The 11,896-nt window shown below is 68.6% G+C and overlaps 1 protein-coding gene across 1 annotated transcript; it reads left to right on the top strand.

Moving 5' to 3' along the window:
• Positions 1-350: 350 nt before the first annotated feature.
• EMIHUDRAFT_435795 (hypothetical protein) lies at positions 351-1,501 on the top strand. Its single transcript, XM_005773400.1, has 3 exons — positions 351-426; positions 689-766; positions 856-1,501. Exons 1-3 carry the CDS (start codon positions 420-422, stop codon positions 1,299-1,301), a joined length of 531 nt encoding a protein of 176 aa, XP_005773457.1. The 5' UTR covers positions 351-419; the 3' UTR covers positions 1,302-1,501.
• Positions 1,502-11,896: the final 10,395 nt, after the last annotated feature.

Genomic DNA, 11,896 nt, shown 5'->3' with positions numbered 1-11,896 from the left:
GGCAGCGCCCCCCCTGTCGCCGCCCCCCCCAGCACTCCAAGGTGCTAAAGGAACAAACAAGGGCACAAACAACACAACAGACGACAGGGGCGAACGCGTGAGGCTAGAGCAGGCTTGCTCGTCCTCAAGCTTTTGCAGCCCGCGATTTCTCGTTCGCGATGGTGGAGCTGGAGCGGCCTTCGCGGCAGCGGCTCCACCTCCGCCGCGGGCGACGGCGGCGGCCGCGAGCCGCTTCCGCCCTCCTGGCAGCCATGCCGGCGCCCAGGCTGGCCGGCCTGGCCTCCGCTCCACCACTTCGACCGACATGCTCCACCACGCCGCCCTGCTCCAGCTCCGGCGCTCCAGCTCCGCCTCCACCTACCTGAGGCAAGGACTAACGACCTGACGCCCTCTTCTGCTCCCGCGCCAAGCACTCGCCGATGAGCGGTGCGCCGCGCCGCGCGCCCTGGCCCAGCCTCGCCGCGCGCCCTCCCCGCCCTCCCACCCCTCCCTCCCTTCCTCCCTCCGCCGGGCGCCGCCGCCGCGCTCTGCGCGCACACACAGAGTCACCCTCCCGTGCCTGGACGCGGAGCCTGCCTGGCCCGCGCGGAGGCGACTGTGGGGGCGGGCGAGCTCGCTCCGATTCTCCCTCCCTCCTCCTTGCCTTCTCCAGCCCCCTTGCCTTCACCAACCCACGCCGCCGGCTCAGGAATGTTCAACGCTAAAGATCTCTCCAACGTTAACGTCACGCCGGGCCCCCACGTCGTCCCGGCTCCTGCCGTCGCAGGCGCAGCCGCGCCGTCCTTCCCCACGCCGCCGCGGCTCGTCCCCCCGCGCCCCACGCAAGCCAACGCCATTCCGGCTCGAACCGCACAGGCACGATGCAGGGCATCTTTCAGAGCCCCAACGGCAACATGAACCTCAACATCACCGGGACTTTCTACGTCACCGAGCCGCCCGAGGAGACAAAGCAGGACGGGCTGGCCGAGACGCCAAACAACAACAACCCCGCGCCGCCGCACGTGCCTGGACGCGAGAATTTCGGCAAGGGCGGCGCGAAGCGCCACCGCAAGGTGCTGCGCGACAACATCCAGGGCATCACTAAGCCCGCCATCCGCCGCCTCGCGCGCCGCGGCGGCGTCAAGCGCATGTCCGGCCTCATTTACGAGGAGACGCGCGGCGTCCTCAAGGTGTTCCTCGAGAACGTGATCCGCGACGCGATCACCTACACCGAGCACGCGCGCCGCAAGACGGTCACCGCGATGGACGTCGTCTACGCGCTCAAGCGCCAGGGCCGCACCCTGTATGGCTTTGGCACGTAATCCTGCTTCGTTGCTCCTCACTGTCTCCGCCTCACAAGCGTGTTTTCGGGCGAGCTGTGTGTGAGCGGGCTCTGCGGGCTGGCGCCGCGGTGCCGCGGGGCGTGCCGGCAGGTGGAGGTGCAGCCCCCCGGGGGTGCGCCGCGCGCGCGGTGCCGGTGGCGGAGGAAAAAGGATGTATCGGATAAACGCGGCGCGTGAGGGACAAATGGAGGGACAAACACGTATGTAGGCAATTAACAGGGTCGGCCCCCCACACAAAAGCATACGGGTCACGACATACTAGAGGCGCGAGGGACTTTCGACTTAGTGCTTCTGCCGCTTGAGGACACGTGCCGCCGTCGCGCCCTCCTTGCCGTCCTCCTCGTCCTCCACCTCCTCGTCCTGATAGAGGTCGTCGACTGGCTCAAGTTGGGCTATGACTTGCTCCCAGACGGTCGGCTCAGAGGGCCGGCTCGTCAGAGGGCTGGCTCCGGTAAACGCGGGGGCGGACGGCCTTAGGTCCTCCGCCTGCTGGATCAGCTGCGACTCAAAGGCGATCTTGGCCAAGTCCCGAAGGGACGGGACGGGGAGCGGCAGCGTGATCGGAGGCGGGGCAGCGCCGAAGTGCTGCTCGGTGAGGCCCTCCGCCAGCGCCCAGTAGCTCGGCGTGGTGGCCAGCCCTGGCGTGTAGCTGGCGATGGCGACGAGCTGCCCGAGGTGGTTGAAGAGGGGCTTGCCGCTGTCGCCGAAGGTGAGGGCCAGCTCATCCGACTTGACGAGGCCGCGGGCGGCGTAGACGCGCCCTGCGGACTCGTGGTAGCGCAGGCAAATGTCCGTATAGCCCTCGGTGAAGGCGACGCCGGTCTGTCGAGAGCAGACCGATTCCTCAGCAGGGAGGCGGGAGGAGGGCGCAGCGGCATGAGGGGTGAGGCTCACCAGCGTGGAGGCGCGAGCGAGGGCGCAATACGCGAAGGCGGGGAAGAGGTCGGCCGAGACAATGCGAAGGATCGCGAGGTCAGGGCGACAGCGCAGCCGGTCGGGTGGCGTGATCAGCTCTGCCTCGTACATCATGACGCCGGGCCGGTCGGCGACGCGGAAGATCACGTGGAGCGCCTTGGACTGGGCGTCAATGATCGCGTGGGCGACCGTGAGCATGAGGCCGTCGTCGGAGATGATGTTGCCGTGCCACGTCCCCAGGACCTCGCCGGTCTCGTAGTCGATGGCATAGATGAGCTTGGTGGAGGACATCGCGACTGCGAGGGGGAGGGCGAGGAAGGGATGGGTCGTGAGACAGACGGTGGGTGGGGTGAGGAAGGGATGGGTCGCTGCGATGAGACACAGCTGCGGAGCTCCGGCGAGAGCGCGACGAGGCGAGGGCACGGCGCACCGAGGTACGCTGGCAGAGGCTGAATGGAACAAGCAGAAATGGAGCTGGAGCGCCGGAGCTGGAGCAGGGCGGCGTGGTGGAGCAGGTCGGTCGGAGTGGTGGAGCGGCGGCCAGGCCGGCCAGTCTGGGTGCCGGCATGGCTGCGGGGAGGGCGGGGGCGGCTCGCGGCCGCCGCCGTCGCCCGCGGCGGAGGTGGAGCGACTGCCGCGAAGGCCGCTCCAGCTCCACCATCGCGAAAAAAATATTCTCGTTTGTTGTTCGGAGCGGCCGCGCACTTGGAGCACTTGGAGTCCCTTTTGTTTTGTTTTACTTAACACAAAATGAAAGAGAGCCAAACCTTGTACCCGCCGAATCCACATAGCACATTCCGCCGCGCGCGCGGCACATGACATCGCGGCAACGTGCCAAGTCTCGCGCAAACCCGCTTCGGCCCCCCCCTCCCCCCCCTCCCCCCACCCCCCCATCGAGTGTGTCGGCATCCGCAAACTACTCCATGCCGAAGCCATGCGGGGCGCCGCCCGGCCCGTTCGCCATGGATCACGCACCCGTGCGGACCGCCGCCGGGCTCGTCCCGACGCCCAGCGCGCAGCCGGCCGCGATCAGGAAGGGGCCAAAGATGCTCGGCGAGACGGTGCTGAGGTACTGCTCCTCGGCTTGCTCGAGGAGGCCGTTGGAGTAGGCGTCGAGCTGCACCGAGGCGCGCGGCTCGAGCACCATCTCCTGCTGCCAGTCTTGGATGTACGGCCGCCCGCCGAGGGGAGAGTTCATCGCCTCGAAGAGCGCGTTCGCGTCGGCAACGGCGAGCATCCCGTTCGTCTGCAGCGGCTGCGGCTGGCGGTGCGGCTCGAAGAAGAGCGGGAAGAGGAGGTGCAGCACCAAGCGCACCTGGCGCAGCAGCCCCTCGAAGGTCTTGTTTTGCCCGCGCTCAAAGTCAGGGTGGCCGTTGACGAGCGGCCCGTCGATCAGCTCCGCCCATTGCGCCTGCTCTGCCGGCTCGAGGACGCCGAGCGCGGCGAAGATGAGCGGGCAGTAGAAGAACGAGAAGTGCACGTGCGCCACCTGGTGGAGCGGCGGCAGCACCGCCATCACGCGCGCGTCGTCGCGGCGCACCGGCCACCCGCGCACAACCGACTGCACCACCGGCGACTGCGGCTGCGGCTGCGGAGTGGGCGCCTCGAGGCGCCGGGGGCGCTGGATGTTCTCCTGGCAGACCGGGCAAGCCCGCCAGTTCCGCGCAACCATCATCGGCGCGCATCCGCCGCAGATGACGTGGGGCGCCGAGCCCGCCGGGTTGGGCTCGTGCAGCCGGAACCACTGCGCCGCCGCTTCGCCGTCGGTGGAGCCCTCGTCGGCAGCACCCTCGACATCGCGGCGGCAGACGACGCACTGGTCGCCCACGTGCGGCGCCGGCTCGACGACGAAGTGGTCGTGCGGGTCGACCGCCGCGGTGGTGGGGCGGCGCGCATTCGGTGACGGCGGCGCGCTCGGCAGCTGGACGCCCTCGATGAGCCAGTACTCGTATGGCCGCCGTCCGCCGCCGCGCCCGGTGCTGTGGGCAGCGAGGCGGTGGCGGCGGACGAGGTAGGGCGTCTGCGCGTTGACCGAGAGCCCGATGAGTTGGTAGCCCAGCCCGCCTGCCCGGAAAAGGGAAGCAAAGCCGCGCTGCGCGCGCAGCTCGGGGTGCTCCCGGCTGAGCGTCGCACGGATCTCGCCCTCAGTCAGCGGGTGGCGCTGGTGAGGGTACTCGTGCGCGGGCGCGTCGCGCGTGCCCGAGATGGCGAGGCGGCTCAGCTCGTTGATGATGAGCAAGCCGAGCCGGTCGGGGCCGGTCCGCTGCTGCGTCGCGCGGCGGTGCGAGACAAAGGCCTGGCGGAAGTGGTGCGGGATGCGGTGGTTGAGGATGTCGCTCAGGATGCACATCGCCTCGCCGAGGTCGCGCTCCATCCGGCCGGCGCCGGCGCCGGCGAGCGGTTGGCGGATGAGCGAGAAGAGCGGCCGGAAGAGCGAGGCGTTCGACTCCGGGTCGTGCGGCAGCTGCAGCTCCTGCGAGATGACAATGGCGACGAGGAGCGCGTGCGGGTCGAGGTTTCCCGCCTCGAACTCCTCGAAGGCATTGAGCATCTGCCTCTCTTGCTCCTCGTTGAGCTGCAGCGCCTGCACCAGCGGGCTCGCGAGCGACATGTCGTTCGCCTCCGCCGAGGAGATGCGCTCCTCGATGGTGAGCAGCAGCTGCTGCCGAGCCGGCTGCGGCGCGCGGTCGGTGTCGAACTGCTGCCACTCGGTGAAGGCCACCATCGCGCGCACGATGTTCCACACGAGCTCGCTCGCGAGCATCTCGATCTGCCGGATGCCGTGGCGCTGGTGGAACGCGGTGAGCGTCGTCGACGGCCGGAGAAACTGCTGCGCGAGGTCGGCGCCGTTGCCGCCCGAGTGGACGAGCATGTGCGTGACGGCGAGCAGCGGCACGAGCTCCGCCGCCTGCAGCAAGTCGACGGCGACGATGGAGAGGCAGCGGCGCACCATCCCGTGGCCGATGACGACGACGGGAAGCTCGGGAAAGACGTGGCGCAGCATGAAGAGCAGCAGGTTGAGCTGCGCTGTCGACAGGCGCAAGTTGGGCGGGATCTCGGGCTCGCGCCCCGTCTCGCGGTGCGCGCGGCCCTCGAGATGCTGCAGCAGCGGCAGGAACGCCTCGACCGAGTGGTAGCCGCCGCCATCGCACGAGCGGCGTGCCTCGCGCACGTACATCGGGTAGTCGAAGATGTCATCGGCCGCCTGCCGCAGCTGCTCCGCAAGCTCTTCGTCGGGCTCGTTGGAGGCGCACACGCGCATGTACACCTGCAGCCGCTCGAGGTGCGGCGACGGCTCGCCCCGCAGCCGCCGGCCCGTGGTGAAGCGCAGCCCGAGGTTGCCGTCGAAGGTGCGGTTGCCACCGTGCACGAAGACGGCGACGAGGCCGGTCGGCATCGAGGCGTCGGCCCCGCCCGGACGCGCCATGATCTTGCGCAGCGTCGCCTCAAAGTGCGTCTGCATGTTGTGGTTGACTGACATGCTCACGCGCGTCGCCGTGCAGTCGAGCAGGCAGTGGTGCGGCTGCGAGCACGCGGCGATGTACATCTCGACGACCTGCTCATTGACGTACTCCTCGGCGGGGTGCAGCTGCGCGAGCAGCTGGCCGCCGAAGCGCGCGAAGCGGCTGAAGCCGAAGAACTCGCCCGCATCGCGCGGCCGGCGGAACGAGACGACGTCGAGCATGCGGAAGAGCAAGTTGCCGGCCTCGTTGAGCAAGCCGATGCGGAGCAGCATCCAGAAGAAGCACAGCGCGTTGGTGCCCGAGATGTGGCAGACCAGCGGCGGAGCGAGCTGCTCCGGCCAGCCTTGCTGCCACGCGGGGGCGCGGAGGTGCTGCTCCCAGCCGAGGAGGTCGTTGATCGCGCGCTCGTACTGGTAGGCGGTGCGCCCGTTCTCGCGCTCGATGGCGGCGGAGTTGCACGAGCCGAGCATGCGGTCCGACTCGTCGAGGACCATCACCGGCCATGTCTCGGGCGTGCCGAGCGACCGCATCAGGTGCATCTCGGAGCGGAGCAGCTTGGCGACGCGCTGGATCTGGTTGATGGTGCGGAACATCACGACGAGCCCGCCCTGCTGGATGGCCTCGCGGCACGCGTCCTCGGTCGCCGGCGTGAGCAGCTCGCACCGGATGCCGCTGAGCCACTCCTCGTCGATCTCGTTCTCCTCCTCCGCCTCGACCGCGCCCTCGGCAACCCACAGCGAGCGCACCATGTTGCCCTGCAGCGCGCGCGCCCACGCCTGCATCTGCGTCCCGAGGATGGTGCACGCGCGGTCATCGCACAGGTGGGAGTCGTGGATCAGCTTGGTGACGAGCGCGATGAAGGCCTCGACGGCGGACTTGCCGCGCTGCACGTCGCCGTTCACCTGCACCATCCAGGTTGTCGAAGCGGAGAGGCGATGCGCCGAGTCGCCCTGCTCGCGGCGGAAGGAGTCGACGACGTCGCGCAGGATCTCCGCGGGGTTGAGCGTCTGCTCGATGCGCTGCCACAGCCGCCCGCGGCCGTGAGCTTGTGCGCGGCGCGTGAGGTCGACCACCAGCTCGATGAACGCGGGCTCGTCCTTCTCGCGGATGAACTGGCGCGCGAGAGGGGCGGCAGGTTGTTGCGCCGACGCTTGGCCCGCCGCAAAGGCAAGTGCTTCCCGCTGCTCGAGCAACTGAAGAAATTGGCCTCGCTGGGCTTCAGGTAGGCCATCGAGAAAGGAGAGGTCGGCTTGTGGAGCGATTGACATGCCTGCGGAGGGGCGGAGGGGGATGGATAGGGCGCGACGAAATGGCGCTTTGAAGAGCTGAAGGAGAGCTTGAGGTGGCGAAGGAGGGGGGGGGGGGGAGGGGGAGACAGGGATAGATCACCGCGTGCATTGACCTTCGAGCTAAGCGTCCGAGACTTCTCTGGGCGTGATTTCCGGGCAGAGCATGTGTGCGGGCGGGCGGCGGCGGCGAGAGGCGAGAGGAGGGAGAGAAGGAGAGCAAGCAGGGGTGGCGAGGGCGGCGGGGCGCGGAGGCGAGGCGCGACGGGCGAGGGCGCGGCGCACCGAGTCGCGCTGGACGGGGCTGTAGCGAGGGCAAAGCCGCAAGGAGCAGAGAGAGCCCTCAGGAGTAGGTGGAGGCGGAGCTGGAGCGCTGGAGCTGGAGCAGGTTGGCGTGGTGGAGCAGGTCGGTCGGAGTGGTGGAGCGGCGGCCAGGCCTGCCAGTCTGGGTGCCGGCATGGCTGCCGAGAGGGTGGGGGCGGCTCGCGGCCGCCGCCGTCGCCCGCGGCGGAGGTGGAGCCGCTGCCGCGAAGGCCGCTCCAGCTCCACCGTGCGAAAGACGAGGAAGTCTCGGCTTTGGTTCTCACGCCCCGGCGGGGGGTGATATTGGATGGGCACCCCGTGCCGCCGCGAGAAAAGGGCCCGTCTCTTCCCGCGATGTGTCGCGGACAAACCCAAGTAGAAGCGGGTTCGGGCGCGCGTGTTCCTCTTCGTTCATTTTCGGGCGAGGGTGGCACCACGCCGCGTGGGGCGAGAAAGAAAGAAACAAACAAAACGGACAACCCAAGGGAGGGATGGGAGGACGGCACGCCGCCACGTGGGGCGAGGGGGCAAGTTTGTGGGAACGAGAGAATCTTTTGTCCCGCTAGCCACGTATCTAGATATCCACGGGCGCTCCGGGCGACGATGAGCACAACGCTGCGCCGCTCTGGCCGCCGCCTCGCCGCTGCCGCCACCGCCGCCGCCACCGACGCTCCTCCACCGCTGCTCGCCCTCGCGCGACCTGTCCGTCCACCGACCCCTCCGCCCGCGCGTACGCCACCGCCGCCTCCACCGCCGAGTCGAAGAAGCCGATGAAGATCTGTCGTCCGTCCACCGTGTGGTACGCCGTGAAGCGGCCCGACGCCCAGGGAGGTCGGCGGCCGCGCGAGCCCGGCGCCTGCTCCTGCTTGCGTACGCCTGCGTAGCCTGTGCTGCTGCGACTCGAGAGGTGCAGCCGCCAGCCCTGCGCCTCTGTCACCACCGCCGGCGCCTCCCCCGCGGGGCCCGTGTGGGATGGACCTGCGAAAGCGCGGGGAAGGGAGAGTGCATTGAGAAGGCAGAGCCTGAGCACAAGAGGGGGGCTTGCTCGCGAGCCTTGACTTGCATCGACTTGATTACAACGAGTCCAATCGAACACGGGGTCTGGCTCTCCGGCTCAAAACCGCTCCGCATTGATCGGCAACCTCGCATCAACGTCGAGCAGTGTGGGGCACGAGTATGGGAGAGAGGAGTGCGCAACGGGAATGCATGTGGGGCAAACGGGTCAGCAAGTGAGTGGACCACGCGCCAGCACCGCACACATCGGCCAACGAGTGCGTCCAGCGCATGCCGTTCTCCATCACCGTCTTGTCGATCGCCCGCGCGTACGCCACTGCCGCCTCCACCGCGGTGCCGAAGGAGCCCGCGAGTTTGTTATGCCTCCCGTTTACCGTGTACTGCACTATGAAGCGGTTGTGACTCTTCGACACCCCCCTGTATCCGGTGCTGCTGTTGCGGGAGAGGTGCAAGCGCATTCCCTCCGCCTCTGCCACGCACGCACGCCTTGCCCTCGCTCGACGAATTGCTCGACGAGTGAGCGACCTTTTGTCAAACTCATCCCACTTACGCTGCAGAAAGCCAAGCGTTGCGCGATCCGGCTCTTCCCGTTCCGTTGGCCTGCTCGAGAATGACCTGCCCCGAAACTGCATGACGAGCGGCCGAAGTTGTTCGCCGAACTCATCAGGAGGGGGCGGCGGACCGACCTCCGCAACATGGGTCTCGGCCTCGATTGCATGCACGGCCTCGGTTGCCAGCCTCTCGGCCTCCAGCCTCTCGGCCTCCTGCCGACCCATGCGCACGCCCTCCTTCGAGCGGGAGGGGGACGCGCCAGCACTCCTCATTGCCTCCGTTCTCTTGCGTCGAATCGTGTTGCGGTGCGGCAAGCAATCAAACGCGTCCCACTTGGATCGCAGAATGCCGAGAGTGGCGTGGTCTCGAACTTCCCGTTCCGTTGGCCTGCGCGAGAATGATCTCCCCCGGAACTGCATGACAATCGGCCGAGGTTGCTCGCCAAACTCGTCAGGGAGCAGCGGCTCGGCCTCCGCAACATGAGCCTCGGCTTCGATCGCACGCCTCTGTGCGAGAGAAAAAATTGACGATCGCCTTGCGTCGGCAGCCAGAGGCGGCGGGGCGGCGGGAGAGGGCGGTGGTGCGGGCGGTGATGTGGCCATTGGCCGCCGCCGCGTCCTCTTTGCGAGCGCTCTCGGCTTCCGTCCCTTTTTACGCTTGTTCCCCCCCCTTGCCGCATGTCTGACTTTTCTGCGGGTCAGGCCGGGGCCTCTCAGCAGTCTACTTGGGTTTGTAGAATTTTGCCGCCTTGGGCGACGGCTAGCGCATCACACCCCTCTCCTTAAAATCCCTGTGTGGTGGCGGCGTGCCGTCCCTCCCTTGGGTTGTCTTTTTACCGGAGCTGCTCATAAAAAAGAAAGACGACTGGTTGAGCTGTGTCGTCGCTTGTGTCGTCGAGGGGTCCTTGTGAGGGGGCACTCCGGGCGGGATGCCGCCGCTGTCGGGCCTACAGTTTGATCCCAATGCAACGCTCAGTGCACCACCGCCCGGAGCAGCCGGGCCCAGCGCCGAGCAACTGGACGAGCTACCACCGCTCCTCGGTTTCAGTACAACGGAGCTGCAGGATATGGCGACAGCCGTCTCACTCGGGCTGGCACCGCTCCAGGCGTTAGGCGCTGCACCGCCGCCCGGCGCTGCCGGAACTAGCGCCCTGCCGCAATCGGTCCTACAGCTGTCTCCAGACCACACGACGCAGCCCCCGCCGGCCGCCGGGCCCAGCGCGGACCCGAGAGAAGGTATTTACGGCGTCGGCGATTGGCCGAAGCTTCCAGCGGGCCAGGCGTACTGCTTCGGCGGCATCCTGGAGGGAAAGCAGTGTGCGCACACGGTGGAGGGGGGGGGAGCTCACGTCAGGCACTACTCCAAGGACAGCAAGGAGAAGGGGCTGAGAATCAGCCGGGCGCGCGTGCGAGTGGCGACGAAGAGCGAGAAGGACACGGGTTCTTGGAAGGATTCGGGGTTCCTAAGGAACACGCCGTGGCTGGAGCACTCGAGTGGCCTCGTCGGTCGGGTCGTCAACCGCTGCCGTCGGAGAAACCCTGACGGCCCTGCCATCTTCATCTCTCATCCGCACCTGATTGGCAGAGAGGGCAGCGGCTCCTGCGGCGGCGAGGGCGGCGGCGGCGGGGGTGGAGGCGGCGAGGGCGGCGAGGACGGCGGCGGGGGGGGCGGAGGCGGCGAGGGCGGCGGCGGCGAGGGAGGCGGCGGCGGAGACGGACTCGATTGCTTCAAATTCGACGGCGAGTACCTCATCCTCGAGTACAACTCATCGGCGCGGCCGCCGTTTCGGCCTTTGAGCGCGGCGCCGCCGCAGCCGGCAGCGCCGCCGCAGCCGGCAGCCGCAGCGAGCAGCGCCGCCGCAGCTGGCAAGCGCAAGGCGTCAGCCTCAAACACGCCAGCCAAGCGCACCCGGAGGAGCGGCGGCGGCGGCGGCGGCGGCGGCGGCGGCGGCGGCGGCGGTGGCGGCGGCGACGGCGACAGCAGCAGCGACAGCGACGGCGCGACATCGCGCGCTCTCATCCCGCACGAGTCGACCACCGCCAGCGTCGGGTCGTCCGGCGGGCCGCAGCAGCAGCCGTCGCTGTCGGCGACGTTCACCGTGCAGGACAAGGACTTGCTCGGTCTCCTCGCGAAGTGCTTGCGCATGGGCAACTCAGCCCCGCTCGAGGGCATGGTGCAGGGCAAGAAAGGCTTGCGCCTTCTGTTGAACAATGCGGCACCGCACACGCTCGGCTTGTCGGAGGAGGATGCGCTGGGGCTGCTGGACTGGCAGCGCCAGACCCTACGACTCTCGGCCAGCAACGGCGCGTCGGCGGAGTTCGCTGCTGCCATTCGGACGATGCTCGACGTGTATCTTTGCGAGGCACCGGACGAGGAGTCCATCGATGCCTCCGGCTTGTCGGTCGAGTGGAAGGGCACTCGCTTCACCCTCCGGCTGGACGACGAGAAGCGGCCTCTGCCGTCCGCGCCGGGGGAGCGCGAGGCGCTGCGGGCAAGGCTTGAGGGTGCGCTCCAGGCGTGTCCTCAGATTGCCGTGGACCTGAAGGTCACACTGATCGAGGGGGGCTCGATCCTCGTCCGCTGCCGCTGCCGCGCGTCCGAGATCCCCGCGGCGATCCTCGCGCTGTCGGGGGGCACCTTGTGCGAGTACCCGGTCATCGCTTTCGACGACGGCACGCCGAGCCCGCGGGTCGACAGCTACGAGTTCGAGGTCCGCGCGCCGGTGCAGGCGCTGCAGGCGCTGCGAACGCTCGTCGAGCCGGCCGGGGCGCTGCTTGGGCAGGAGCAGCCTTTGGCGCTGGCGGAGGCGCCGGCAGAGGCGGCGGACTCAGATATGGCCGAGGTGGCGGGCGGCGTGGGGGAGGAGCGCGGGGAGGCGGGGGAGAGCGAGACGGAGGAGAGCGGGGCGGAGGAGAGCGAGGAGGAGAGCGAGGCGCAGGAGGAGTCGGGTGCGCCGTTGCCACGCCCCCCGCCGCGCCATGTCCTCGCAGAGCAGTCCCCCCCCCTCCCTCTCCTCTTCGTTTTCCTGCCTCTTTCTTTC

The sequence above is a fragment of the Emiliania huxleyi genome, assembly GCF_000372725.1.
Source record: "Emiliania huxleyi CCMP1516 unplaced genomic scaffold EMIHUscaffold_34, whole genome shotgun sequence".
Classification (NCBI taxonomy): domain Eukaryota; phylum Haptophyta; order Isochrysidales; family Noelaerhabdaceae; genus Emiliania; species Emiliania huxleyi.
The sequence above is the reverse complement of the archived record's forward strand: the minus strand, read 5'-3'. Positions and strand labels throughout refer to the sequence as shown.